The sequence below is a fragment of the Mustelus asterias genome, unplaced genomic scaffold (assembly GCF_964213995.1).
Source record: "Mustelus asterias unplaced genomic scaffold, sMusAst1.hap1.1 HAP1_SCAFFOLD_272, whole genome shotgun sequence".
Lineage (NCBI taxonomy): Eukaryota > Metazoa > Chordata > Chondrichthyes > Carcharhiniformes > Triakidae > Mustelus > Mustelus asterias.
In genome coordinates, this window is record NW_027590237.1 from 755 (window position 1) to 28,438 (window position 27,684).

Consider the following 27,684-nt stretch of genomic DNA (forward strand, 5'->3'; position numbering starts at 1 on the left):
TTCGTCCCGGAAAGGGCTGCCTCATGTGATGTCCATGGACACGGGGATGTTGACCTTTGTTGGTGCTGGTGTGGGTTATGCAGGCTTCACTCGCTCATACACATAGAACATAGAACATTACAGCGCAGTACAGGCCCTTCGGCCCTTGATGTTGCGCTGACCTGTGAAACCAGTCTAAAGCCCATCTAACCTACACTATTCCAATATCATCCATATGTTTATCCAATGACCATTTGAATGCCCTTAATGTTGGCGAGTCCACTACTGTTGCAGGCAGGGCATTCCACACTCTTACTACTCTCCGAGTAAAGAACCTACCTCTGACATCTGTCCTATATCTATCACCCCTCAATTTAAAGCTATGTTACCTCGTGTTAGCCATCACCATCCGAGGAAAAAGGCTCTCACTGTCCACCCTATCTAATCCTCTGATCATCTTATATGCCTCTATTAAGTCACCTCTTAACTTTCTTCTCTCTAACGAAAACAGCCTCAAGTCCCTCAGCCTTTCCTCATAAGACCTTCCCACCATACCAGGCAACATCCTGGTAAATCTCCTCTGCACCCTTTCCAATGCTTCCACATCCTTCCTATAATGCGGCGACCAGAACTGTACGCAATACTCCAAGTGTGGCTGCACCAGAGTTTTGTACAACTACAACATGACCTCATGGCTCTGAAACTCAATCCCTCTACCAATAAAAGCTAACATACCGTACACCTTCTTAACAACCCTATCAACCTGGGTGCCAACTTTCAGGGATCTATGCACATGGACACCCAGATCCCTCTGTTCATCCACGCTACCAAGTATCTTACCATTAGCCCAGTGCTCTGTATTCCTGTTACTCCTTCCAAAGTGAATCACCTCACACTTTTCCACATTAAACTCCATTTACCACCTCTCAGCCCAGCTCTGCAGCTTATCTATGTCCCTCTGTAACCTGCAACATCCTTCCGCACTGTCCACAACTCCACCGACCTTTATAAGTGGCCCCAAAACAGATCCTTGCGGTACGCCACTAGTAACTGAACTCCAGGATGAACATTTCCCATCAACCACAACCCTCTGTCTTCTTACAGCTAGCCAATTTCTGATCCAAACCATTAAATCACCCTCAATCCCATGCCTCCGTATCTTCTGCAATAGCTTACCGTGGGGAACCTTATCAAACGCTTTACTGAAATCCATATACACCACATCAACTGCTTTACCCTTATCCACCTCTTTGGTCACCTTCTCAAAGAACTCAATAAGGTTTGTGAGGCACGACCTACCCTCCACTGCAATGTAGTGAGCGTACAGGCCCTATAGACAGCTATGGTCCTGTGGTCAGTCTGTGCTCTTTTCATTGCGGGTTTTGTTTGCTGGCTGAAGGAGATGACTGGTGTTCCAGTGCAATACTGAGTTCTTCATAACAAGATATGTAGTTGGTCAGTGAATCTCCAAGCTCGGAGGACCAGCTGACGGTTTTGTGTGCTGTGTTGTTGATTCTGATCACAGGCAGAAACACAACATAACGATAAACAATAAACACTGACGGTGAGGCCTGAGGCTGACAGTGCATCAGTCTTTGCAACCAATCTTCTGCCTGGACAAAAAGGGTAGTATCATCATCACACAGGTCTCTGATCAGGACATGCCGGTTGGATTCCAGACTGGAGAACTTAGGACCTGTGTGTGTGGAAGCTTGTGGAAGCTCACTTGTTCTACACCAGCAGCTAAAGCACAGGTCAGAAGGATAGAGGAAGGGGTAGGGGGTTCTGACTCTGGCCTGTTTCACCCCATTCTTTATCTGAAAACTGTCCAAGGTGAAGTCTAAGATGATTGGTGCCCTGGGATGTTATCCTGAAGGTATACACGTGTGCCTGTCTGTGTACTTGTGCACACAAGTTTGAGTGTGAGTATGTGTGTCAGCATGTGTATAAGATGCATGCTCCGATGTGTCCAATTGATCTGACTGGGCTGAGTCTGAGGCAGTAGGTCCAGTGTTCACCCAATGACGGATACACCTTCACATTCCCAATCCCAGTGACGGAAACCCCTTCACATTCCCAATCCCAGTGACGGAAACCCCTTCACATTCCCGATCCCAGTGACGGAAACCCCTTCACATTCCCACTCCCAGTGACGGAAACCCCTTCACATTCCCACTCCCAGTGACGGAAACCCCTTCACATTCCCACTCCCAGTGACGGAAACCCCTTCACATTCCCAATCCCAGTGACGGAAACCCCTTCACATTCCCACTCCCAGTGACGGAAACCCCTTCACATTCCCAATCCCAGTGACGGATACACCTTCACATTCCCAATCCCAGTGACGGAAACCCCTTCACATTCCCAATCCCAGTGACGGAAACCCCTTCACATTCCCACTCCCAGTGACGGATACACCTTCACATTGCCACTCCCAGTGACGGAAACCCCTTCACATTCCCAATCCCAGTGACGGATACACCTTCACATTCCCAATCCCAGTGACGGAAACCCCTTCACATTCCCAATCCCAGTGACGGAAACCCCTTCACATTCCCACTCCCAGTGACAGAAACCCCTTCACATTCCCAATCCCAGTGACGGATACACCTTCACATTCCCAATCCCAGTGACGGAAACCCCTTCACATTCCCACTCCCAGTGACGGAAACCCCTTCACATTCCCAGTGACGGAAACCCCTTCACATTCCCACTCCCAGTGACGGATACACCTTCACATTCCCACTCCCAGTGACTTATATCCCTCCATTTCCTCGACTACCCGCATGTTGTGATTCACAGGTAGCATTGTGCTTCGCTGCTGTACTGTGTAAGTGACAGGGTTAGAATGAGATTGTTTCCTTACCCTCTGATGGTCAATTCCAATCCAGGCAGCCATTGCGACAGGAATTGTGGGAGAGCAGTGTCAAAGAACATGAGCAAACATGCAATCGGTTTCCAGGAATAAAACAAAAACAGTTCATTAGATTCTGAGTGAAAATAATTAAACAGCAACACAGCCTCTCTGATCTAGGTATTAATACACCTCAGCCAGTACCTGTGGATAATAAGGATTTCCACAGTACAAGCTAATGATCCAGTTAGTTCTTGCACTCTCTCAGTTACACACATTCCCCTCCACAACTGAGTACACTGCAGTAAATCATTCTAGATTATTCCGCACAATGCGAGAGAAACTTATTTTAGAATTTTGCACTGTCACTGGGTAGATCATCCAGTGCTGAATGGACTACCCCAGTGTATGGTAATATCCCAACATTGCTTTATCATCCCAATGTTGGACGGTTTTCCCAATATGAAGAGGAATATCCCAATGTTTATTCCAGTGTTGGATGGGTTTTTTCATTCATTTATGGGAAGTGGACGTCGCTGGCTGGGCGTTGAACTGAGTGTCTCCACCATTTCAGAGGGAAGTTAAGAGAGAATCACATTGCAGATGGTCTGGAGTCACATGGAGGCCAGACCAGGCAAGAACGGCAGATTTCCTTCCCTAAGGGACATTAGTGAACCAGATGGGTTTTTACAACAATCGACAATGGTTTCATGGTCATCATTAAATCCAGATGTTTTATTCAATTAAATTTCACCAACTGCTGTGGTGGGATTCGAAGCCCAGGACCCAAAGTATTACCCGGAGTCTCTGGACCACGAGTCCAGTGGCAATACCACTGCACCAGCATCTGCTCCCCAGTACCAGAATAAATATGTGTTGAATAAATTATCCACATTGGCTACATTCTCCAGCATTGGATAGAGTGTCTCAATGCTGGATGGAATATTCCTTCTTTATCCCAAAGTTGGGTCAATTATTAGAGTGCTGGGATTCTAACCCAGGTGTTGTATTCTGGGGTATTCTAACCCAGGGTCTTTTTCCGGCTGGAGGTCTGTGACCAGTGGTGTTCCGCAGGGCTCTGTACTGGGACCTCTGCTATTTGTGATATATATAAATGATTTGGAAGAAGGTGTAACTGGTGTAATCAGCAAGTTTGCGGATGACACGAAGATGGTTGGACTTGCGGATAGCGAAGAGCATTGTCGGGCAATACAGCAGGATATAGATAGGCTGGAAAATTGGGCGGAGAGGTGGCAGATGGAGTTTAATCCGGATAAATGCGAAGTGATGCATTTTGGAAGAAATAATGTAGGGAGGAGTTATACAATAAATGGCAGAGTCATCAGGAGTATAGAAACACAGAGGGACCTAGGTGTGCAAGTCCACAAATCCTTGAAGGTGGCAACACAGGTGGAGAAGGTGGTGAAGAAGGCATATGGTATGCTTGCCTTTATAGGACGGGGTATAGAGTATAAAAGCTGGAGTCTGATGATGCAGCTGTATAGAACGCTGGTTAGGCCACATTTGGAGTACTGCGTCCAGTTCTGGTCGCCGCACTACCAGAAGGACGTGGAGGCGTTAGAGAGAGTGCAGAGAAGGTTTACCAGGATGTTGCCTGGTATAGAGGGTCTTAGCTATGAGGAGAGATTGGGTAAACTGGGGTTGTTCTCCCTGGAAAGACGGAGAATGAGGGGAGATCTAATAGAGGTGTACAAGATTATGAAGGGGATAGAAGGGTGAACGGTGGGAAGCTTTTTCCCAGATCAGAAGTGACGTTCACGAGGGGTCACGGGCTCAAGTTGAGAGGGGCGAAGTATAACTCAGATATTAGAGGGATGTTTTTTACACAGAGGGTGGTGGGGGCCTGGAATGCGCTGCCGAGTAGGGTGGTGGAGGCAGGCACGCTGACATCGTTTAAGACTTACCTGGATAGTCACATGAGCAGCCTGGGAATGGAGGGATACAAACGATTGGTCTAGTTGGACCAAGGAGCGGCACAGGCTTGGAGGGCCGAAGGGCCTGTTTCCTGTGCTGTACTGTTCTTTGTTCTTTGTATCATCTGGGACATTACTGGCTGCACCAAAACACTTCATAAAGTTGATGATTATCTCAGCTTCGGTGGGGGCGAGCCAGTGTGGGGGTGGCAGTGCGCCAGCGTCGGGGGGGCAGTGGGCCAGTGTCAGGGGGTGTAGTGGGCCAGCGTGGGGGGGGGGCAATGGGCCAGCGTCGGGGGGGGGGGCAGCTTCTTTAGTCCTACCTCTTTTTCAGTAAAGCACTGAAGTCCAGTTCTCCAGCTTCCTCACCTCCCTCTGTGCTACTGTGGAGAGAAGAATCAGAGTAGTGAGCAGGCAATCCGCTGCTGGGGAACGACTACTCCAGGAATATGGAGTAAATCTCCCAAACACACATTGTCCAATCATTGTCAATAGTGGTTTTGAACGAAGAGAATTTGATAGAGTTGACATAATCTTTTGGATCATTCAAACCACTCACACCCAAAAAACACTGCTCATATCTCACTCTGCAATTAGGTTCAGGATGGATTCAACTGCTAAATTTTAGAGGGATTCTGCTAGGCTGTTCATTACCTATTATATATTTACAATAATTCACAAACACACAGAGTAAAGCTCCCTCTGCCTTGTCATCATCAAACTCTCACGGGGCAGATACAGCATGGGGTTAGATACAGGATAAAGCTCCCCTACACTGTCCCCATCAAACTCCCAGAACTGATGCATCATGGGGTTAGATACAGAGCAATGCTCCCTCGACTCCGTTCCTTTGCCTCACTGAGGGAGTGAACATGATATCTCCATGTTGTTGCATAGTTTTGGGTGGATTTTCCCTTGTTAAACTCACCAATCAGCATTTTAACAGTCTGAGCTCTACAGAGTAAAGTTCCCTCTACACTGTCTCCAATTAAAACACTCCCAGGACAATTACAGTATGGGGTTAGATACAGAGTAAAGCTGCTTTTTATCTCACTCTGGTGCTAGTCACAGCTGTGAGAATTTGGCTCCCTCCCCGTATATCAGAGATCACTGATCGGTGGCTGGTGTTAGTGTGTTAATCCCACCTCTCTCTGCAATGTAAGTGATTCTTGTTTGTAATGAGTTGAGAATGCTAATCATAGAATCATAGAAACACTACAGTGCAGAAGGAGGCCATTCGGCCCATCGAGTCTGCACCGACCACAATCCCACCCAGGCCCTACCCCCACATATTTACCCGCTAATCCCTCTAACCTACGGATCTCAGGACTCTAAGGGGCAATTTTTTTTTTTAACCTGGCCAATCAACCTAACCCGCACATCTTTGGACTGTGGGAGGAAACCGGAGCACCCGGAGGAAACCCATGCAGACACGAGGAGAATGTGCAAACTCCACACAGACAGTGACCCAAGCCGGGAATCGAACCCAGGTCCCTGGAGCTGTGAAGCAGCAGTGCTAACCACTGTGCTACCGTGCCGCCCGGTTTCTCTCCGATAGAGTGGACCAGCCGTTGGCGCAGTCAGGATGCCCACATTGCTGGCAGTGCCGCTATCTATTGTACCTTCCTCTTGTTGTGAGCAGTTGGTACTCTCTCATCTGTTTTAGGCCTGGAGGGTCCTGCTGCAACATATCACAGCCCAGTTTCGCAAGAACTCTGTCAGCGGTGTCATCCTGAACACTGGAGCCGAGCCCTTTCATCCTCTCTCAGCTCCATCCATACTCTGCTCATCTCACACATTCACACTTAGCCAACACAACCTGCCGCTTCAGCATGCCTCCACCAACATTGCTGATTGGCTCAGAGGGTTCACGACTGTAACAGACCAATGAGATGGCAGTACAGCGGCAGTATGTGTGTATCCATGTTAATACAGTGAAAATGGACTCAACACAGAATGGTGAAAGTTGGCAATGTGTTAGCATGTAGGAGAGTGCGTGACAGGGTGGAGAGGGGGAGACAGGAGAGGAGAGGGGGGTGGAGAGAGGGGGAAGGGGAGAGGAGGAAGGGGAGAAGGGGTAGTGGGGAAGGTGTATCCTAGCAAAGCGAGATTGAAAGAGGGCAATGTGAGGACAGAGGGGAGAGGGTGGAGCAGGGGTTTGGTTGGGGGAAAGGGGAAGGGGGTTCGTGAGATGTGTGATGAGAGTGGAGTGCAGAGGGTGTGGGTGGGCATGTGTGTGTTTATGTTTGGGGGCGTGTATGGGGGTGTGAATGTGTGTGCGCGTTTGCACGCAGCTTGCAGTGGTTGGGTGTGTGGGTGTGTTTGGGAGTGTGGATGAGTGTGTGAGTTGGTGTGCATGTGGGTGTGCCACGGGGGTGTGTGAGAGTGTGTGTGGGGGGTTGGAGGTGTGGATGGGGGTTGAGGATGGGTGGGGGGGTGTGTGTGGGGATGTGCAGGTAGGTGTGCTGATGGGTGTGTGTGGGGGTCGGGTTGGGGGTGTGGTGTGCAGTGGGTCACACTGTGACTCAGTGATCGCACACACAGTTCGGCCGTCTCCAGAATTGCCCCCACAAAGCGACTGCAACAGTCCAAATGGGAAAGATTCTGGGATTGCTCTTCAGTCAGCTCCCTGATCCAGATTCTTAAAGGAGCCACCACCTTGCTCACCAGCAGGAAGTCCCCATGCTTATTTGTGTCTTTTCCATGTTTATCATTGGCCAATGAGGGGACTGGGGAGCTCCCACCGTGGCTGAAGTCCCTTTAAGAGATGGATTGAGTGCTGCTGTAAGTGTTACTACCTGGTACAGGTCCCCATCCTCTTCCGAGATCCCACTGCTGCCAGGCTCCTAGGTGATGGTTTGACAGACAGGTTAGCGATCTGACAGATCGCAGCTACAAACCCAAACACAGTCTGAAACTTTCCGCACACTTTACTGGCTGTAGTTTACATTTCAAACTCATTCAATTGACTGAATTCAAGTGGAAACACTGAAGAATAGGCCAATGAAGCTGAGGGGAGGTGGGGAAAGAGGGGAGAACTGCAGTTTTAAATAGAGTCATAGAGTCACTGAGGTTTACAGAATGGAAACAGGCCCTTCAGCCCAACTTGTCCATGCTGCCCAGTTTTTTTTAACCACTGAACTAGTCACAATTGCCCACATTTGGCCCATATCCCTCTATACCCATCGTACCCATGTAACTGTCTAAATGCTTTTTAAAAGACAAAATTGTACCCGCCTCTACTACTATCTCTGGCAGCTTGTTCCAGATACTCAGCACCCTCTGTTGCCCCTCCTGTATCTCTCCCCTCTCACCTTAAACCTATGCCCTCTACACTCCCCTGCTTTTGGGAAAAGATGTTGACTTTCTAGCTGATCTATGCCCCTCATTATTTTATAGACCTCTATAAGGTCACCCCTCAGCCTCCTACACTCCAGAGAAAAAAGTCCCAGTCTATCCAGCCTCTCTTTATAACTCAAACCATCAAGTCCTGGTGGCATCCTAGTAGATCTTTTCTGCACTCATTCTAGTTTAATAATATCCTTTCTATAATAGGGTGACCAGAACTGTACACAGTATTCCAAGTGTGGCCTTACTAATGTCTTGTACAACTTCAACAAGACGTCCCAACTCCTGTATTCAATGTTCTGACCGATGAAACCAAGCATGCCGAATGCCTTCTTCGCTACCCTGCCCACCTGTGACTCCACTTTCAAGGAGCTATGAACCTGTACCCCTAGATTTATTTGTTCTATAACTCTCCTCAACCATTAACTCTGCCTTACCATTAACTGAGCAAGTCCCACTCTGGTTTGAACTACCAAAAAGCATCAAATTGCATTTATCTAAATTAATCTCCATCTGCCATTTATCGGCCCACTGGCCCAATTGATCAAGACCCCGTTGCAATCCTAGATAGCCTTCTTCACTGTCCACTATGCCACCAATCTTGGTGCCGTCTGTAAACTTACTAACCATGCCTCCTAAATTCCCATCCAAATCATTAATATAAGTGACAAATAACAGTGGACCCAGCACTGATCCCTGAGACACACTGCTGGTCACTGGCCTCCAGTTTGAAAAACAACCCTCTACAACCATCCTGTCTTCTGTCATCATGTCAATTTTGTATCCAACTGGCTACCTCACCCTGGATCCTGTGAGATTTAACCTTATGCAACAACCTACCATGCGGTACCTTGTCAAAGGCCTTGCTAAAGTCCATGTAGACAACGTCGACCGAATTGCTCTCATCTACCTTCTTGGTTACCCCTTCAAAAAACTCAATCAAATTCGTGAATCATGATTTTCCACTCACAAAGCCATGCTGACTGTTCCTAATCAGTCCTTGCCTCTCTAAATACCTGTAGACGCTCTTTCTCAGAATATCTTCTAACAACTAACCCACTACAGATGTGGGGCTCACCGACCTGTAGTTCCCAGGTTTTTCCCTGCAGCCCGTTTTAAATAAAGGCACAACATTTGCTACCCTCCAATCTTCAGGCACCTCACCTTTGGCTGTCGATGATTCAAATATCTCTGCTTGGGAACCCGCAACTTCCTCCCTAGCCTCCCAAAACGTCTTGGGATACATTTCATCAGGTCCTGGGGAATTATCTACCTTGAAGCGCTTTAAGACTTCCAACACCTCCTTCTCTGTAATATGTACACTCCTCAAGACATCACTATTTATTTCCCCAAAATGTACGTATTTTCCCTAACATCCATGCCTTTCTCAACAGTAAGTACTGATGAGAAATATTCATTTAGGATCTCACCCATCCCTTGTGGATCCGCACATAGATTACCTTGTTGATCCTTAAGAGGCCCTACTTTCTCCCTTGTTACTCTTTTGCTCTTTATGTGTTTGTAGAAACTCTTTGGATTCTCTTTTGCCTAACGTGTCCCATTTTTGCCTTTCTGATTTCTCTCTTAACTCTACTCTGCCATCTTCTACACTCTTCAATGGATCCACTTGATCCCAGCTGCTATGCATGTCATATGCCTCCTTTTTCTTCTTGGCCAGGGCCTCAATATCCCAACTCATCCAGGGTTTCCTACTTCTGCTATCCTTGCCCTTCACTCTGTGCATACCCTGAACCCTGGTTAACACACTTTTGAAAGCCTCCTGCTTACCTGATGTCCCTTAGAATACTCTGACATGTTTGACCAATTGGTTGACTCAATGCCTACCATATTGGATCAGCACCCTCAAGCAGCCCAAATGGGACTGTCTACATGTAACTTAGCAACCAAGCAGGGATGAGACCAATCCCAAGGCCCCAACTGCAGATTCCTGAGTATGTCAAAGACTGACTCAGGAATCAAGTGTGGAACAGTGGTTAGCACTGCTGCCTCACAGCACTGGGGACCCTGGGTTCGATTCCGACCTTGGGTGTCTGTCTGTGTGGAGTTTGCACATTCTCCCCATGTCTGCGTGGGTTTCCTCCAGGTGCTCCGGTTTCCACCCACAGGTTATGTGGATGTGCAGGTTATGTGGATTGGCCAGGGTTATGGGGATAGGGGGGATGCTCTTTTGGAGAGGTGGTGCAAACTCAGCAGGCCAAATGAACTCTTTCTATACTGTGGGGATTATATGGTTCTATCCTATGGAATGCCAGCATCCTATGGAAACTCTGCCAAGCCCAGGCCACAGACTGGCAGCACTAACTCATCAGAGAGTGTAGACTGTCAGGACTCCTTGTACTGCTCACGAGCAGTACAGGCAAGAGTGGCTATGAGAGGGGTTTTCCCTCAGGATGTGCCATCAATGGCCCTCCTGGGGATAAAGTATTGCTGTAGGGTTTAGCTAAGTCAAGAATTGGACATTACAACACATTTCACATCTCAAATTGAAAGAGTCACTTACGTGCGTCTGAACTGAGACAGAATGTCCACTTCCTCTTGTACTGGGACCTCTGGGATTAGAACAGGGAAGAGTTAGCAGTATTTACAGATCAGGTTTACCATGTCACCAGCATCACCCCTCTGCTCACTCACCTACTTTCGCCCCAGGTTGATTTTAAAAATCTCCCTCCTTGACCGCGCCCCAATCTCCCGCATCTCTGTCCCCTCCCAGACCAACAATCCTCCACGATATCTGCACCCCTCCAATTCTGCTCTGGATCACATACAGAACCGGTTCGAGGGGCTGAACGGCCTACTCCTGTTCATATAGAATCATAGAATCTCTACAATGCAGAAGGAGGCCATTTGTCCCATTGGGTTTGGACCGAGTCTTCACCAGAGCATCTTACTCAGGCCCTATCCCCATAACCCCACATATTTACCTCGTCAATCCCCCTAACTTACACATCTTTGAACTGTGGGAGGAAACCAGAGCACCTGGAGAAAACCCACGCAGACATGGGGAGAAAGTGCAAACTCCACACCGACAGTGACCCGAGGCTGGAATTGAACCTGGGTCCCTGGTGCTTTCTGCCTCCTCCAGCAAGATGCCATCACCAAGCATCTTTCCCCTCCCCTTTCCAAAGAGACTGTCCACTTCTCTAACACCCCTCCCCTTCATAACCCTCTAATACAACGTCCGTCCTCTAGCCTCATTCTTTCTTCCTATTGACCAAGTCCTCAAACACTCTGACCAGGTGAAATAGCAGGATTCCCTCCATCTCCTTCAATGGAGTTACTATAGTCACTGCTCACACTGAGCTCTCCTCTACACTGACAGGGGTGCTGACACAGATCGCAGAGCATGAGGGTTTAGTCACCGCTAGTTTGATCTCATTCCTTGGACAGCTGAACGAACAGCCTCTCATCTTCCTATGAGACATGTCACAGCCTTCGGCCCTCCAAGCCCGTGCCGCTCCCTGGTCCAAACTAGACCATTCTTTTGTATCCCTCCATTCCCACTCCGTTCATGTGGCTATCTAGATAAGTCTTAAACGTTCCCAGTGTGTCCGCCTCCACCACCTTGCCTGGCAGCGCATTCCAGGCCCCCACCACCCTCTGTGTAAAATATGTCCGTCTGATATCTGTGTTAAACATCCCCCTCTTCACCTTGAACCTATGACCCCTCATGAACGTCACCACCGACCTGGGGAAAAGCTTCCCACCGTTCACCCTATCTATGCCTTTCATAATTTTATACACCTCTATTAAGTCTCCCCTCATCCTCCGTCTTTCCAGGGAGGACAACCCCAGCTTACCCAATCTCTCCTCATAACTAAGCCCCTCCATACCAGGCAACATCCTGGTAAACCTCCTCTGTACTCTCTCCAAAGCCTCCACGTCCTTCTGGTAGTGTGGCGACCAGAACTGGACGCAGTATTCCAAATGCGGCCGAACCAACGTTCTATACATCTGCAACATCAGACCCCAACTTTTATACTCTATGCCCCGTCCTATAAAGACAAGCATGCCATATGCCTTCTTCACCACCTTCTCCACCTGTGACGTCACCTTCAAGGATCTGTGGACTTGCACACCCAGGTCCCTCTGCGTATCTACACCCTTTATGGTTCTGCCATTTATCGTATAGCTCCTCCCTACATTATTTCTACCAAAATGCATCACTTCGCATTTATCAGGATTGAACTGCATCTGCCATTTCTTTGCCCAAATTTCCAGCCTATCTATATATTATGGGATACTGAGTGCTCAGGCACCCATTGGAAGGTAGTTTATCAGACAGATTGCACTCACCATGAACACTCAACTCAAAGTTGCAGCAATCAAACTTATCCTTGTCACTGACTTCACATCGATAACCTCCAGCATCGTTTGCCTTTGCCTGGATGATGTGCATCTCAAAGGTGTAAACCTGGGGAAGCAGAGCAGGGAGGTAGCAATGTTAGAGCTGGTCTCCTTAAAGATACATCAGCAGATTTCACAAGCCTCATTATGGTCTATTGTGGGGAATGACATCTGTTCACTATTGGCTGTTGGGGATAGTGCCGTAGAATCCCTACAGTACAGAAGGAGGCCATTCAGCCCATCAAGTCTGTACTGACCACAATCCCACCTCGGCCTTATTCCTGTATCCCCACAGATTTACCCTGCTAATCCCCTGACACTCAGGGGTAATTTAGTATGGCCAATCAACCTAACCTGTGTGGGTTGATGTGTATCTTTGGAAGGACTGTGGGAGGAAACCGGAGCACCCGGATGAAACCCACGCAGTCACAGGGAGAATGTGCAAACTCCATACAAACAGTGACCCAAGCTGGGAATCGAACCTGGGTCCTTGGCACAGTGGGCAGCAGTGCTAACCACTGCGCCACCATGATGCTGCTCACTATTGGCTATGGGGGAATGGTGTGGGGGATGCTGTCTATTGGTTACCTTGGTGTTCCGATCGTACGTCTCCCTCAGCTGTAGGTGAGTTCCGGTTTTACTAGCCAGGTCCATCCATTTGCCTTTGAACCATCTGACATTGGGTTTCCTCAGGATGTTGGTACCTTGAACACGGCTTGTGAAGGTGATGTCAGACCCTAAGGAAAAACAACATTCACAGCCAGAGAGAGGCAGTTAGCGAGAAACAGTCATCAGACAGCGAGGGGGAATAAAGTGGGGTGAGAGAAGGGGAGGAGCATGGGGGGGGTGAGGGGTGAGAGAAGGGGTGGGGTGAGGGGGGCGAGAAGGGGAGGAGTGAGGGGCGAGAGGGGAGGAGTGAGGGAGGTGAGGGGTGAGAGAAGGGGTGGGGCAAGGGGGTGAGAGGAGGAGTGAACCGGGGCTGGGTGAGAGGAGGGGTGAGATGATGGGCAAGGAGCAAGGGGAGCAAGGGGGGCAAGGGGGGGCAAGGGGGGGGGGAATGCAAGAGGCGAGGGGAGTGAAGGGCAGGGGAGTCGTGGAGGTGGGTGAGGAGAGGGGGTGAAGACGTGAGAGGGGTGGGGAAGGTGGGGGTGAGAGGGGGTGGCGTGCTGAAGGGAGGGTGGAGGGTGAGGGGAGGGGGTGTGAGGGTAGAGGAAGGGTGGGAATATTTTGAGGGGGATTTTGAAGGGGATGTTCGAGGGAAGTCTCTGAGGGGGGCTAATGGGAGGGATTCTCTATCCTCCCCTCTCCCAGTGGGCATTCCTTACCGACCATCACTGTCCCAGACTGTGGTTTCTCCAGGAAGAGAATAGGAACATCTTGGAAAGGCGTTCCCTCACTCCCACTCTTTAACACTGTTCCATTGTTGGTGTCAGCCGCATCCTTTTCTGTGCTGGAAGTTCCCAGGGCCTCCTCTGTGCTCTGGACTTCTGGAAGCTTCTCTCCACTGGGGTCTCCTGGTGCTGCCAGAACATTCTTTGTGCTGGAGGCTGGGGATATTAAGAGAGGCACGTCTCGGTGTTACAGTGTCAGTCTGGATTCTGTCACTCAGCATTAGGGAGCGAAGAGTGAGAGTCTCGGTGAGACAAGCTGCACTCGCCATCTGTCATTCTTCACAATCATTCAGAAAATGTTAACCATCATCCCCATGGGAGCAGAATAGTGCTCAGCATAAACATACTGGGTCAGTGTGTGAGAGAGAATCTGTGAGTGTGAGAGAGAGAGAGACAGAATGTGAATGAGTGAAAGAGAGAGAGAATGAGTGTGAAAGATAATATGAGTGTGTAAAAGAGAGAGAGAATGTGAGCGTGAAAGACAGAGAGAATGAGAGTGTGAGAGAGAGAATGTGAGTACGAGAGAGAGAGAGAGAATGTGAGTGTGAGGGAGTGAATGTGAGTGTGAAAGAGAGAGAGAGAGAATGTGAGTGTGAAAAAGGGACAGAATGTGTGTGTGAGAGAGAGAACGTGTGTATGAAAGAGAGAGTGAATGTGTGTGTGAGAGAGAGAACTGGAGTGTGAGAGAGTGAATGTATGTGTGAGAGAGAGAGAATTTGAGTGTGAGAGGGAAAGAATGTGACTGAGAGAGAGAAAGAGAGCGAAAGTGAGCATGTGAGAGAGAGAGAGAAAGTGAGTGTGAGAGAGAGGGAGAATGTTTGTGTGAGAGTGCGTGAATGTGAGTGTGAGAGAAAGAGAGAATGTATGTGTAAGAGAGAGAATGTGAGTGTGAGGGAGAGAGAGAGAATTTGAGTGTGCGTGAGAGAGAATGTGAATGTGAGAGAGAGAGAATGTGTGTGTGAGAGAGGGAGAAAGTGAGTGAGAGAGAGAGGGAATGTGAGTGCGAAAGAGAGAGAGAATGTAAGTGTAAAAGAGAGAACCTGAGTGTGAAAGAGAGGTGAGTGTGAGAGAGAATCTGAGTGCAAAAGAGAGAGAATGTGAGTGTGTGAGAGAGAGAGAATGTGAGTGAGTGGGAGAGAGATAATGTGAGTGTGAGAGCATGTGAGTGTGAGAGTGAGAGAGAGAATGTGAGTGAGTGGGAGAGAGATAATGTGAGTGTGAGAGAGGGAGAGCATGTGAGTGTGAGAGTGAGAGAGAGAATGTGAATGTGAGAGAGAGAGAGAATGTGAGTGTGAAAGGGAGAGAATGTGAGTGTGAAAGAGAGAGAGAGAATGTGAGAGTGAGAGAGGGAGAATGTGAGAGTGAGAGAGGGAGAATGTGAGTGTGAGAGGGGGAAAATGTGAGTGCAAAAGAGAGAATGTGAATGTGAGAGAATGTGAGAGAGAGAATGTGGGTGAGAGAAAGGGAGAAGGTGAGTGTGAGTCAGAGGGACAATGTGTATGAGAGAGAGAGAATATGGGTGTGAGAGAGAGAATGTGAGCGTGAGAGAGAGAATGAAAGTGTCAGAGTGAGAGAGAGAATGTGAGAGAGAGAATATGTGTGAAAGAGAGAGTGAATGTGTGTGAGAGAGAAAGAGAAAACGTGAGTGTGAAAGAGAGAGGGAATGTGAGCGTGAAAGAGGGAGAGAATGTGAGTCTGAGAGTGAGAGAGAGAATGAGAGTGAAAGAGAATGAGAGTGAAAGAGAGAGTGAATGTGTGTGTGAGAGAGAGAAAACATGAGTGTGAAAGAGAGAACGTGAGCGTGAAAGAGGGAGAGAATGTGAGTGTGAGAGTGAGAGAGAGAATGTGAGTGTGAGAGAGAATTTGAGTGTGTGTGAGAGAGAGAGTGTGAGTGTGAAAGAGGGGGAGAATGTGAGTGTGAGAGAGAGGGAGAATGTTTGTGTGAGAGAGAGTGAATGTGTGTGTGAGAGAGAATGTTTGTGTGAGAGAGAGAATGTTTGTGTGAGAGAGAGTGAATGTATGTGTGAGAGAGAGAGAACGTGAGTGTGAGAGAGAGAGAATGTTTGTGTGTGACAGAGAGAGAATCTGAGTGTGAGGGACAGAAAGAGAATGTGAATGTGAGAGAGAGAGAGAATGTGTGTGTGAGAGAGGGAGACTGTGAGTGTGAAAGAGAGAGAACATGAGTGTGTGTGAGAGAGAGAGCGACAGTGAGAATGTAAGTGTGAGAGAAAGAGAGAATGTGAGTGTGAGAGAGGGGGAAAATGTGAGTGCGAGAGAATGTGAGGGAGAGGGAGAAGGTGAGTGTGAGAGAGGGCGAAAAATGTGAGTGAGAGAGGGGGAATGTGAGTGTGAATGTGAGTGTGCGAGAGACAACGTGAGTGCAAAAGAGAGAGAGAATGTGAATGTGAGAGGGAGAATGTGAGTTGGTGAGAGAGGGTGAGAGAGAATGGGAGTGTGAGAGAGAGGGAGAAAGTGAGTGTAAGAGAGAGGGAATGTGAGTGCGAAAGAGAGAATGTGAGAGGGAGAGAGAATATGAATGTGAAAGGGAGAGAGAACATGAGTGTAAAAGAGAGAGAGAATGTGAGTGTGAGGGAGAATGTGTGAGAGGGAGAGAGATAATGAGAGTGTGAAAGAGCGAGAGAACGTGAATATGAAAGAAAGAGAGAATTTGAGTCTGAGAGAGAGAGAAAGTGAGTGAGTGTGTGTGATAGAGAGAGAATGTGTGTGAGAGATAATGTTTGTGTCTGAGAGAGTGAATGTGTGTGTGAGAGAGAGAACGTGAGTGAGAGAGAGAGAATTTGAGTGTGAGAGAGAGTGCATGTGAGTGTGTGAGAGAAAGTGAGTGTGAAAGAGAGAGAAAGTGACTGTGAAAGAGAGAGGGAATGTTTGCGTGAGAGAGAGAGAGAATGTGTGTTAGAGAGAGCGAATGTGAGTGTGTGAGAGAGGGAGAATGTGAGTCTGTGAGAGAGGGAGAATGTGAGTATGAGAGAGAGGGAGAATGTGAGTGTGAGAGAGGGAGATAATGTGAGTGTGAGAGAGGGAGATAATGTGAGTGTGAGAGAGGGGGATAATGTGAGTGTGAGAGAGAGAGAGAATGTGAGTCTGTGAGAGAGGGAGAATGTGAGTATGAGAGAGAGGGAGAATGTGAGTGTGAGAGAGGGAGATAATGTGAGTGTGAGAGAGGGGGATAATGTGAGTGTGAGAGAGGGGGATAATGTGAGTGTGAGATAGAGAATGTGAGCATGAGAGAGAGTGAGGATGTGAGTGTGAGAGAGGGGGAAAATGAGAGTGTGAGAGAGAGGGGGAATGTGAGTGTGCAAGAGACAGAGTGTGAGTGCAAAAGAGAGAGAGAGAGAGAATGTGAGTGTGAGAGAATGTGAGTGTGAGAGAGAGAATGTGAGTGTGAGAGAGAGAATGTGAGTGTGAGAGAGAGAATGTGAGTGTGAGAGAGAGAATGTGAGTGTGAGAGAGAGAACGTGAGTGTGAGAGAGAGAGAATTTGAGTGTGAGAGAGAGTGCATGTGAGTGTGAGGGAGAGAGATAATGTGAGTGTGAGGGAGAGAGATAATGTGAGTGTGAGAGAGAGAGAATGTGAGTGTGTGAGAGAAAGTGAGTGTGAAAGAGAGAGAATTTGAGTGTGAGAGAGAGTGCATGTGAGTGTGAGGGAGAGAGATAATGTGAGTGTGAGGGAGAGAGATAATGTGAGTGTGAGAGAGAGAGAATGTGAGTGTGTGAGAGAAAGTGAGTGTGAAAGAGAGAGAAAGTGAGTGTGAAAGAGAGAGGGAATGTTTGCGTGAGAGAGAGAGAGAGAATGTGTTAGAGAGAGAGAATCTGAGTGTGTGTGAGAGAGGGAATGTGAGTGTGTGAGAGAGAGAGAGAATGTGAGTCTGTGAGAGAGAGAATGTGAGTCTGTGAGAGAGAGAGAATTTGAGTGTGAGAGAGAGTGCATGTGAGCGTGAGGGAGAGAGATAATGTGTGTGAAAGAGAAAGTGAGTGTGAAAGAGAGAGGGAATGTTTGCGTGAGAGAGAGAGAGAATGTGTGTTAGAGAGAGAGAATCTGAGTGTGTGTGAGAGAGGGAATGTGAGTGTGTGAGAGAGAGCGAGGATGTGAGTGTGAGAGAGAGAATGTGAGTGTGAGAGAGGGGGATAATGTGAGTGTGAGAGAGAAGGAAAATGTGAGTGTGAGAGAGAATGTGAGCATGAGAGAGAGGGAGAATGTGAGTGTGAGAGAGAATTTGAGTGTGAGAATGAGAGAGAGAGAATGTGAATGTGAGCGAGAGAGAGAGAATGTGTGTGAGAGAGAAAATGAGAGTGTGAAAGAGAGAGAGAACGTGAGCGTGAAAGAGAGAGAGAACGTGAATGTGAAAGAGAGACTGAATGTGCGTGAGAGAGAATTTGTGTGTGAGAGAGAGAATGAGAGTGTGAGAGAGAGAATGTTAGTGTGAAAGAGAGAGAGCATGTGAGCGTGAGAGAGAACGTGAGTGTGAAAGAGAGAGTGAACGTGTGTGAGAGAGGGAGAATGTGAGTGTGAGAGAGAATTTGAGTGTGAGCGTGTGTGAGAGAGGGAGAATGTTCGTGAGCGAGAGTGAATGCATGTGTGAGAGAGAGAATGTTTGCGTGAAAGAGAGTGAAAGTGTGTGTGAGAGAGTGAATGTGAGCATGAGGGAGAGAGAATGTGAGTGTGAGAGAGAGAGAAAGTGTGTGTGTGAGAGAGAGAGAAAGTGAGTGTGAAAGAGAGAATGTTTGTGTGAGAGAGAGAGAATTGGTGTGCGAGAGAGAGAGAATCTGAGTGTGAGGGACAGAGAGAGAATGTGTGTGTGAGAGAGAAAGAGAATGTGAGTGTGTGAGAGAGAGAGAGAGAGAGAGAGAGAATGTGAGTCTGAGAGAGAGAGAGAGAGAGACTGTGAGTGCAAAAGAGAGAGAATGTGAATTAGAGAGAGAAAGAGAATGTGAGTGTGAAAGAGAGGGGGAGTGTGAGTGTGCAAGAGACAGAATGTGAGTGCAAAAGAGGGAGAGAATGTGACTTTGAGAGAGAGAGAGAGAGAGTGTGGTGTGTGAGAGAAAGTGAGTGTGAGAGAGGGGGTATGAGAGTACGAAAGAGAGAGAGAATGTGAGTGTGAAAGAGAGAGAGAAGGTAAGTGAGTGTGAGAGAGAAAGAATGAGTGCGAAAGAGAGAGAATGTGAGTGAGAGAGAGAGAATGTGAATGTGAGAGAGGGAGAGCATGTGAGAGTGAGAGAGAAAATGAGAGTGTGAAAGAGAGAGAGAACGTGAATATGAAAGAGAGAGAACGTGAATATGAAAGAGAGAGAACGTGAATGTGAAAGAGAGACTGAATGTGTGTGTGAGAGAAAGAGAGAATGTGAGTGTGAGAGAGAGAGAATGAGTGTGAGAGGGGGAAACTGTGAGTGAGAGAGGGAACAATGTGAATGTGAGAGAGGGAGGGAATGTGAGCGTGAATGTGAGTGTGAGAAAGACAGAATGTAAGTGCAAAAGAGAGAGAGAATGTGAGTGTGAGAGAGGGAATGTGAGTGTGAGAGAGAATGTGTGTGAGAGAGAGAGAATGTGAGTGAGAGAGAGAGAGAATGTGAGTGTGAGAGAGAGAGTGCATGTGAGTGTGAGAGAGTGCAAAAGAGGGAGACAATATGAATGTGAAAGAGAGAGAATGTGAGCTTGAAAGAGCGAGTGAATGTGAGTGTGTGTGAGAGAATGTGCGGGCGAGAGAGAGAATGTGAATGTGAAAGAGAGAATGAATGTGTGAGTGAGAGAGAGAGAGGGGGAATGTAAGTGTGAGAGGGCGAGAGATTGTGAGTGTGTGAGAGAGAAAGAGAGAGAATGTTAGTGTGCGAGAGAGGGAGAATGTGACTGTGAGAGAGAGAGAATGTGTGTGAGAGAGAATGCGAGTGTTACAGGGAGAATGTGAATGTGTGAGAGATATTGTGAGTGTGAAAGAGAGAGAGAATGTGAGTGTGTGAGAGGCAGAATGTGAGTGAGAGAGAATCTGAGTGCGAAAGAGGGAGAGAATATGAGTGCGAAAGATAGAGAATGTGAGCTTGAAAGAGCGAGCGAATGTGAGTGTGAGAGAGAGAGAGAATGTGAGGGCGAAAGAGAGAGAGAATGTGAATGTGAAAGAGAGAGTGAATGTGTGTGTGAGAGAGAGAGGGAATGTGTGTGAGAGAGAGATTGTGAGTGTGAGAGAGAGAGAGAGAGAGAATGTTAGTGTGTGAGAGGGAGAATGAGTGTGAGAGAGAGAATGTGTGTGTGAGGGAGAGAGTGAATGTATGTATGGGAGAGAGAGAACATGAGTGTAAGAGACAGAATTTGTGTGTGAGAGAGAGTGAAAGTGAGCGTGAGGGGGAGAGGTAAGGTGAGTGAGAGAGAGAGAATGTGAGTGTGAAAGAGAGAGAGAGAACGCGAGTGTGTGAGAGAGAGAATGTGAGTGAGAGAGAGGGAGAATATAAGTGTGAGAGGGGGAAAATGTGAGTGTGAGAGAGAGAATATGAGTGTGAGAAAGAGGGAAAATGTGAGTGTATGAAGGATAGAATGTGAGTGTGAGAGAGAGAGAGGGAATGTGAGTGTGAGAGAGGGAGAATGTGAGTGAGAGAGAGAGGATGTGTGTGAGAGAGAGAATGTGCATGAGAGAGAGAAAATCTGAGTATGAGAGAGAGAATCTGAATGTGAAAGAGAGAGAATGTGTGTATGTGAGAGAGCGAGAATGTGAATGTGTGTGAGAGAGGAAATGTGAGTGTGAGAGAGAGAAGTGTTTTTCGAGGAAGTGACGAAGATGATTGATGAGGGTAGGGCAGTGGATGTTGTCCACATGGACTTCAGTAAGGCCTTTGACAAGGTCCCTCATGGCAGACTGGTGCAGAAGGTGAAGTCGCATGGGATCAGAGGTGAGCTGGCAAGGTGGATACAAAACTGGCTCGGTCAAAGAAGTCATGATGTGGAGATGCCGGCGTTGGACTGGGGTAAACACAGTAAGAAGTTTAACAACACCAGGTTAAAGTCCAACATAAAGTCCAAATAAACCTGTTGGACTTTAACCTAGTGTTGTTAAACTTCTTACTCGGTCAAAGAAGACAGAGGGTAGCAGTGGAAGGGTGCGTTTCTGAATGGAGGGTATTCCTCAGGGATCAGTGCTGGGACCTTTGCTGTTTGTAATATATATCAATGATTTGGAGGAAAATGTAACTGGATTGATTAGTAAGTTTGCGGATGACACAAAGGTTGGTGGATTTGCGGATAGCGATGCGGACCATCAGAGGATACAGCAGGACATAGATCAGTTGGAGACTTGGGCAGATAGAGTTTAATCCGGACAAATGTGAGGTAATACATTTTGGAAGGTCTAATAAAGATAGGAAATATACAGTAAATGGCAGAACCCTTAGGAGTATTGATAGGCAAAGGGATCTGGGTGTACAGGTACACAGGTCACTGAAAGTGGCAATGCAGGTGGAGAAGGTAGTCAAGAAGGCATATGGCATGCTTGCCTTCATCAGCCGGGGTATTGAGTTTAAAAATTGGCAAGTCATGTTGACGCTTTATAGAACCTTAGTGAGGCCGCACTTGGAATATAGTGTTCAATTCTGGTCGCCACACTACCAGAAGGATGTGGAGGCTTTGGAGAGGGTACAGAAAAGATTTACCAGGATGTTGCCTGGTATGGAGGGCATTAGCTATGAGGAGAGGTTGGAGAGACTTGGTTTGTTCTCACTGGAGCGACGGAGGTTGAGGGGAGACCTGATAGAAGTCTACAAGATTATGAAAGGCATGGACAGAGTGGATAGTCAGAAGCTTTTTCCCAGGGTGGAGGAGTCAATTACTAGGGGGCATAGGTTTAAGGTACGAGGGGCAAGTTTTAAAAGAGATGTACGAGGCAGATTTTTTACACAGAGTGGTGGGTGCCTGGAACTCATTGCCGGGGGAAGTAGTGGAAGCGGATACGCTAGTGACTTTTAAGGGGCGTCTTGACAAGTACATGAATGAGATGGGAATAGAGGGATATGGTCCCCGGAAGCGTAGGAGGTTTTCGTTGAGTCAGGCAGCATGGTCGGTGCAGGCTTGGAGGGCTGAAGGGCCTGTTCCTGTGCTGTAATTTTCTTTGTTCTTTGTTCTTTGAGAGGGAGAATGTGAGTGTGAAAGAGAGAGAGAGAAAGTGAGTGTGAGAAAGAGGGAGAATGAGAGTGTATGAGAGAGAGAATGTGAGTGTGAGAGGGAGAGAATGTGTATGAGAGAGGGAGAAGGTGAGTGCTAGAGAGAGGGGATGAGAGTGCGAAAAAGAGAATGTGAGTGTGAAAGAGAGAGAGAGAACATGAGTGTGAGAGCAAGAGAGAAGGTGAGTGTGAGAGCGAGAGAGAGAATGTGAGTGTGAGGGGGGAAAATGTGAGTGTGAGAGAATTTGAGTGTGAGAGAGAGGGAGAATGTGAGCATGAGAGAGAGAATGCGAATGTGAGGGAGTGAATGTGAGTGTGAAAGAGAGAGAGAGAGAATGTGAGTGTGAAAACGAGAGAGAACATGAGTGCGAGAGCGTGAGAAAATGTGAGTGTGAAAGCGAGAGAGAGAATGTGAGAGTTAGAAAGGGGGAAAATGTGAGTGAGAGAGAGACAGAATGCGAGTGAGAGAGAGGGAGAATGTGAGTGTGAGAAAAGTGAAAATGTAAGTGTGAGAGAGAGTGACAATGTGAGTGTGAGAGAGGGAGAAAATGAGAGTGTGAGAGAGGGGGAGAATATGAGTGTGAGAGAGAAAAGGAATGTGAGTGTGAATGTGAATGTCAGAGATACAGAATGTGAGTACAAAAGAGAGATAATGTGAGTGTGAGAGAGAGAATGTGAGTGTGAGAAAAAGGGAGAATGTGGGTGTATGAGAGAGAGAACGTGAGTGTGAGAGAGAGGGAGAATGTGAATGTGAGAGAGAGAGAATGTGAGTGTGAGAGAGAGGGAGAGTGTAAGTGTGAGAGAGGGGGAAAATGTGAGTGTGAGAGAGGGGGAAAATGCGAGTCTGAGAGGGGGGAAAAATGTGAGCGTGAGAGAGAATTTGGGTGTGAGAGATAGGGAGAATGTGAGTGTGAGAGAGAATGTGAGTGCGAAAGAGAGAGAGAATGTGAGTGTGAAAGAGTGAGAGAGAACGCGAGTGTGTGACAGAGAGAGAATGTGAGTGAGTGAGAGAATGTGAGTGTGAGAAAGGGGGAAAATGTGAGTGTGAGAGAGAGAATGAGAGTGTGAGAGAGAGGAAGAATGTGAATGTGAGAGAGAGGAAGAATGTGAGTGTGAGAGAGGACGTGAGTGTGAAAGAGAGAACGTGAGTGTGAAAGAGAGAACGTGAGTGTGAAAGAGAGAATGTGAGTGTGAAAGAGAGAGAACATGAGTGTGAAAGAGAGAGAACATGAGTGTGAAAGAGAGAGAACATGAGTGTGAAAGAGAGAGAACATGTGTGAGAGAGCAAGAGAGAATTTGAGTGTGCGAGAGGGGGAAAATGTGAGTATGAGAGAGGGGGAGAATGTGAGTGTGAGAGAGAGAAGGAATGTGAGTGTGAATGTGAGTGTGAGAGATACAGAATGTGAGTACAAAAGAGAGAGATAATGTGAGTGTGAGAGAGAGAATGTGTATGAGAGAGAGGGAGAAGGTGAGTGTGAGAGGGAATGAGAGTGTGAAAGAGAGAGAGAACGTGAGTTTGAGAGACAGGGAGAATGTGAGTGTGAGAAAAAGAGAATCTATGTGCGAAAGAGAGAGAGAATGTGAGTGTGAAAGAGAGAGAGTGTTAGTGTGGGAGAGAGAATGTGAGTTCGAAAGAGAATGTGAGTGTGAAAGAGAGAACGTGAATGTGAATGATAGAATGTGAGTGTGAAAGAGAGAGAATGACGGCATAGTAACATAATGGTTATGTTACTGGACTGGTAAACTAGGGCCTGCAGTAATAGATTCAAATCCCACAACGGCAGCTGGTGAATTTAATTGCACCTAATTAACAAATTTGAAAGAAAATAACTAGCATCAACAAAGTTGGTGCAGATGTTCCATTTGGCCGAATGGCCTCTTTCTGTACTGTAGGGTTTCTATGATTTCTATGAGTGGGGTGCCTGATCTCAAGATGAATGGAATAGTCGAGTTGGGATGATAATGACATAGATGTTGGTTTCAGCACAGCAAGCGATTTAAAAAAAAGGGGCGGCACGGTAGCACAGTGATTAGCACTGCTGCTTCACAGCTCCAGGGACCTGGGTTCGATTCCCAGCTTGGGTCACTGTCTGTGTGGAGTTTGCACATTCTCCTCGTGTCTGCATGGGTTTCCTCCGGGTGCTCCAGTTTCCTCCCACAGTCCAAAGATGTGCAGGTTAGGTTGATTGGCCAAGTTAAAATTGCCCCTTAGTGTCCTGAGATGTGTAGGTTAGAGGGATTAGTGGGTAAATATGTAGGGATATGGGGGTAGGGTTTGGGTGGGATTGTGGTCGGTGCAGACTCGATGGGCCGAATGGCCTCTTTCTGTACTGTAGGGTTTCTATGATTTCGAATGTGAGTGTGAGACAGAGAGAGATTGTGAGTGTGCAAGAGAGAGGGAATATGAGTGTGAAAGAGAGAGAGAATATGAGTGTGAAAGAGTGATAATGTGAGTGTGAAAGAGAGAGAGAACGTGCGTGTGAAAGAGAGAGAAAATGTTTGTGTGAGAGAGAGAGAATGTGTGTGAGAGAGAATATGAGTGTGAGAGAGAGAGAATGTAGTGTGAAAGAGAGAGAGAATGTGAGTGTGAGGGAGAGGTAGAATGTGAGTGTGAGAGAGAGGGAGAGCATGAGAGTGTGAGAGAGGGAGAGAATGTGAATGTGAGAGAGAACGTGAGTGTGAAAGAGAGAGTGAATGTGTGCGAGAGAGAGGGAATGTGAGTGGGAGAGAATGTGAGTGTGACAGAGAGAATGTGTGAGAGAGAGGATGTGAGTGTGAAAGAGAGAATGTGAGAGGGGCAGGGAGAATGTGAGTGTGAGAGAGAGAGAGAATGTGAGTGTGAAAGAGAGAATGTGGGTGCAAAAGAGAGAGAGTGTTAGTGTGAGAGAGAGAATGAGAATGTGTGAGAGAGAGAATGTTACTATGTGAGAGAGAGAGAATGCGTGGGTGAGAGAGCGAGAATGTTTGTGTGAGAGAGACTGAACGTGTGTGAGAGAGAGAGAACGTGAGTGTGAGAGAGAGATAGAATGTGAGTGAGAGAGAGAGAGAGAGAGAGAATGTGAGAGAGAGAGAGAGAATGTGAGTGAGAGAGAGAGAATGAGTGTGTGAGAGAGAGATTGTGAGTGTGAGAGAGAGAATGTTACTATGTGAGAGAGGGGGAATGAGAGTGTGAGAGAGAGAATGCATGGGTGAGAGAGCGAGAATGTTTATGTGAGAGAGACTGAACGTGTGTGAGAGAGAACGTGAGTGTGAGAGAGAGATAGAATGTGAGTGAGAGAGAGAGAGAGAATGTGAGTGAGAGAGAATGTGAGTGAGAGAGAGAGAGAGAATGTGAGTGTGAGAGGAAGAGAATGTGAGTGTGGGAGGGGGGAAAATGTGAGTGAGAGAGAGATAATATGAGTGCGAAAGAGAGAGAGAATGTGAGTGTGAAAGAGAGAGAGAGAACGCGAGTGTGTGACAGAGAGAAAGTGAGTGAGTGAGAGTGAGAGAATGTGAGTGTGAGAAAGGGGGAGAATGTGAGTGTGAGAGAGAGGGAGAATGTGAATGTGAGAGAGAGAGAATGTGAGTGCGAAAGAGAGAGAGAATGTGAGTGTGAAAGAGGGAGAGAATGCGAGTGTGTGACAGAGAGAGAATGTGAGTGAATGAGAGTGAGAGAATGCGAGTGTGAGAAAGGGGGAAAATGTGAATGTGAGAGAGAGAATGTGAGTGTGAGAAAGGGGGAAAATATGAATGTGAGAGAGAGAATGTGAGTGTGAGAGAGGGAGAGAATGTGAATGTGAGAGAGGGGGAGAATGTGAGTGTGAGAGAGAGGGCGAATGTTAGTGTGGGAGAGAGGGAGAATGTGAGTGTGAACGCGAGTGTGAAAGAGAGAGAGAGTGCGAGTGTGTGACAGAGAGAATGTGAGTGAGTGAGAGCGAGAGAATGGGAGTGTGAGAAAGGGGGAAAATGTGAATGTGAGAGAGAGAATGCGAGTGTGAGAGAGAGGGAGAATGTGAGTGTGAAAGAAAGAGAGAAAACATGAGTGTGAGAGCAAGAGAGAATGTGAGTCTGAGAGAGGGGGAGAATGTGAGTGTGAGAGAGGGGTAGAATGTGAGTGTGAGAGAGGGGAAGAATGTGAGTGTGAGAGAGGGGGAGAATGTGAGTGTGAGAGAGGGGGAGAATGTGAGTGTGAGAGAGGGGGAGAATGTGAGTGTGAGAGAGGGGGAGAATGTGAGTGTGAGAGAGGGAAGGAATGTGAGTGTGAGAGGGAGAGAACGTGAGTGTGAAAGAGAGAGAATGTGAGTGTGAGAGAGAGAGATTCTGAGTGCGAAAGAGAGAGAGAATGTGTGTGAGAGAGAGGGAGAATGTGAGGGAGAGGGAGAATGTGAGTGTGAGAGAGAGAATATGAGTGTGAGAGAGAGGGAGAATGTGAGTGTGAGAGAGGGAGAATGTGAGTGTGAGAGAGAGGGAGAATGTGAGTGTGAGAGAGGGAGAATGTGAGTGTGAGAGAGAGGGAGAATGTGAGTGTGAGAGAGAGGGAGAATGTGAGTGTGAGAGAGAGAGAATGTGAGTGTGAGAGAGAGAAGGAATGTGAGTGTGAATGTGAGTGTGAGAGATACAGAATGTGAGTACAAAAGAGAGAGATAATGTGAGTATGAGATAGAGAATGTGTATGAGAGAGAGGGAGAAGCTGAGTGTGAGAGAGAGGGAATGAGAGTGTGAAAGAGAGAGAGAACGTGAGTTTGAGAGACAAGGAGAATGTGAGTGTGAGAAAAAGAGAATCTATGTGCGAAAGAGAGAGAGAATGTGGGTGTGAATGAGGGAATGTGAGTGTGAGAGAGATTGTGAGTGTGAGAGGGAGAGAACGTGAGTGTGAAAGAGAGAGAATGTGAGTGTGAGAGAGAGAGATTCTGAGTGCGAAAGAGAGAGAGAGAATGTGTGTGTGAGAGGGAGAATGTGAGTCAGAGGGAGAATGTGAGTGTGAGAGAGAGAATGTGAGTGTGAGAGAGAGGGAGAATGTGAGTGTGAGAGAGAGGGAGAATGTGAGTGTGAGAGAGAGGGAGAATGTGAGTGTGAGAGAGAGGGAGAATGTGAGTGTGAGAGAGGGAGAATGTGAGTGTGAGAGAGGGAGAATGTGAGTGTGAGAGAGGGGGAGAATGTGAGTGTGAGAGAGAGGGAGAATGTGAGTGTGAGAGAGGAGAATGTGAGTGTGAGAGAGAGGGAGAATGTGAGTGTGAGAGAGAGAGAATATGAGTGTGAGAGAGAGGGAGAATATGAGTGTGAGAGAGAGGGAATGAGAGTGTGAAAGAGAGAGAGAACGTGAGTTTGAGAGACAAGGAGAATGTGAGTGTGAGAAAAAGAGAATCTATGTGCGAAAGAGAGAGAGAATGTGGGTGTGAATGAGAGAATGTGAGTGTGAGAGAGATTCTGAGTGTGAGAGGGAGAGAACGTGAGTGTGAAAGAGAGAGAATGTGAGTGTGAGAGAGAGATTCTGAGTGCGAAAGAGAGAGAGAGAATGTGTGTGTGAGAGGGAGAATGTGAGTCAGAGGGAGAATGTGAGTGTGAGAGAGAGAATGTGAGTGTGAGAGAGAGGGAGAATGTGAGTGTGAGAGAGGGAGAATGTGAGTGTGAGAGAGGGAGAATGTGAGTGTGAGAGAGGGGGAGAATGTGAGTGTGAG

The 27,684-nt window shown here is 47.4% G+C and overlaps 1 protein-coding gene across 1 annotated transcript in view; it reads right to left on the reverse strand.

Annotated features, from left to right (window-relative positions):
* Positions 1–1,349: 1,349 nt before the first annotated feature.
* Positions 1,350–27,684, reverse strand: part of LOC144486026 (myosin-binding protein C, cardiac-type-like) — a 37,455-nt gene continuing 11,120 nt past the window's right edge. Inside the window, exons 3-8 of the mRNA XM_078204137.1 lie at positions 13,806–14,027; positions 13,069–13,217; positions 12,430–12,547; positions 10,637–10,685; positions 5,091–5,150; positions 1,350–1,494 (exon numbers count right to left, since the gene is read on the reverse strand). Of these exons, the coding sequence (XP_078060263.1) occupies positions 1,350–1,494; positions 5,091–5,150; positions 10,637–10,685; positions 12,430–12,547; positions 13,069–13,217; positions 13,806–14,027 (743 nt within the window). The remainder of the gene's footprint in view (positions 1,495–5,090; positions 5,151–10,636; positions 10,686–12,429; positions 12,548–13,068; positions 13,218–13,805; positions 14,028–27,684) is intronic.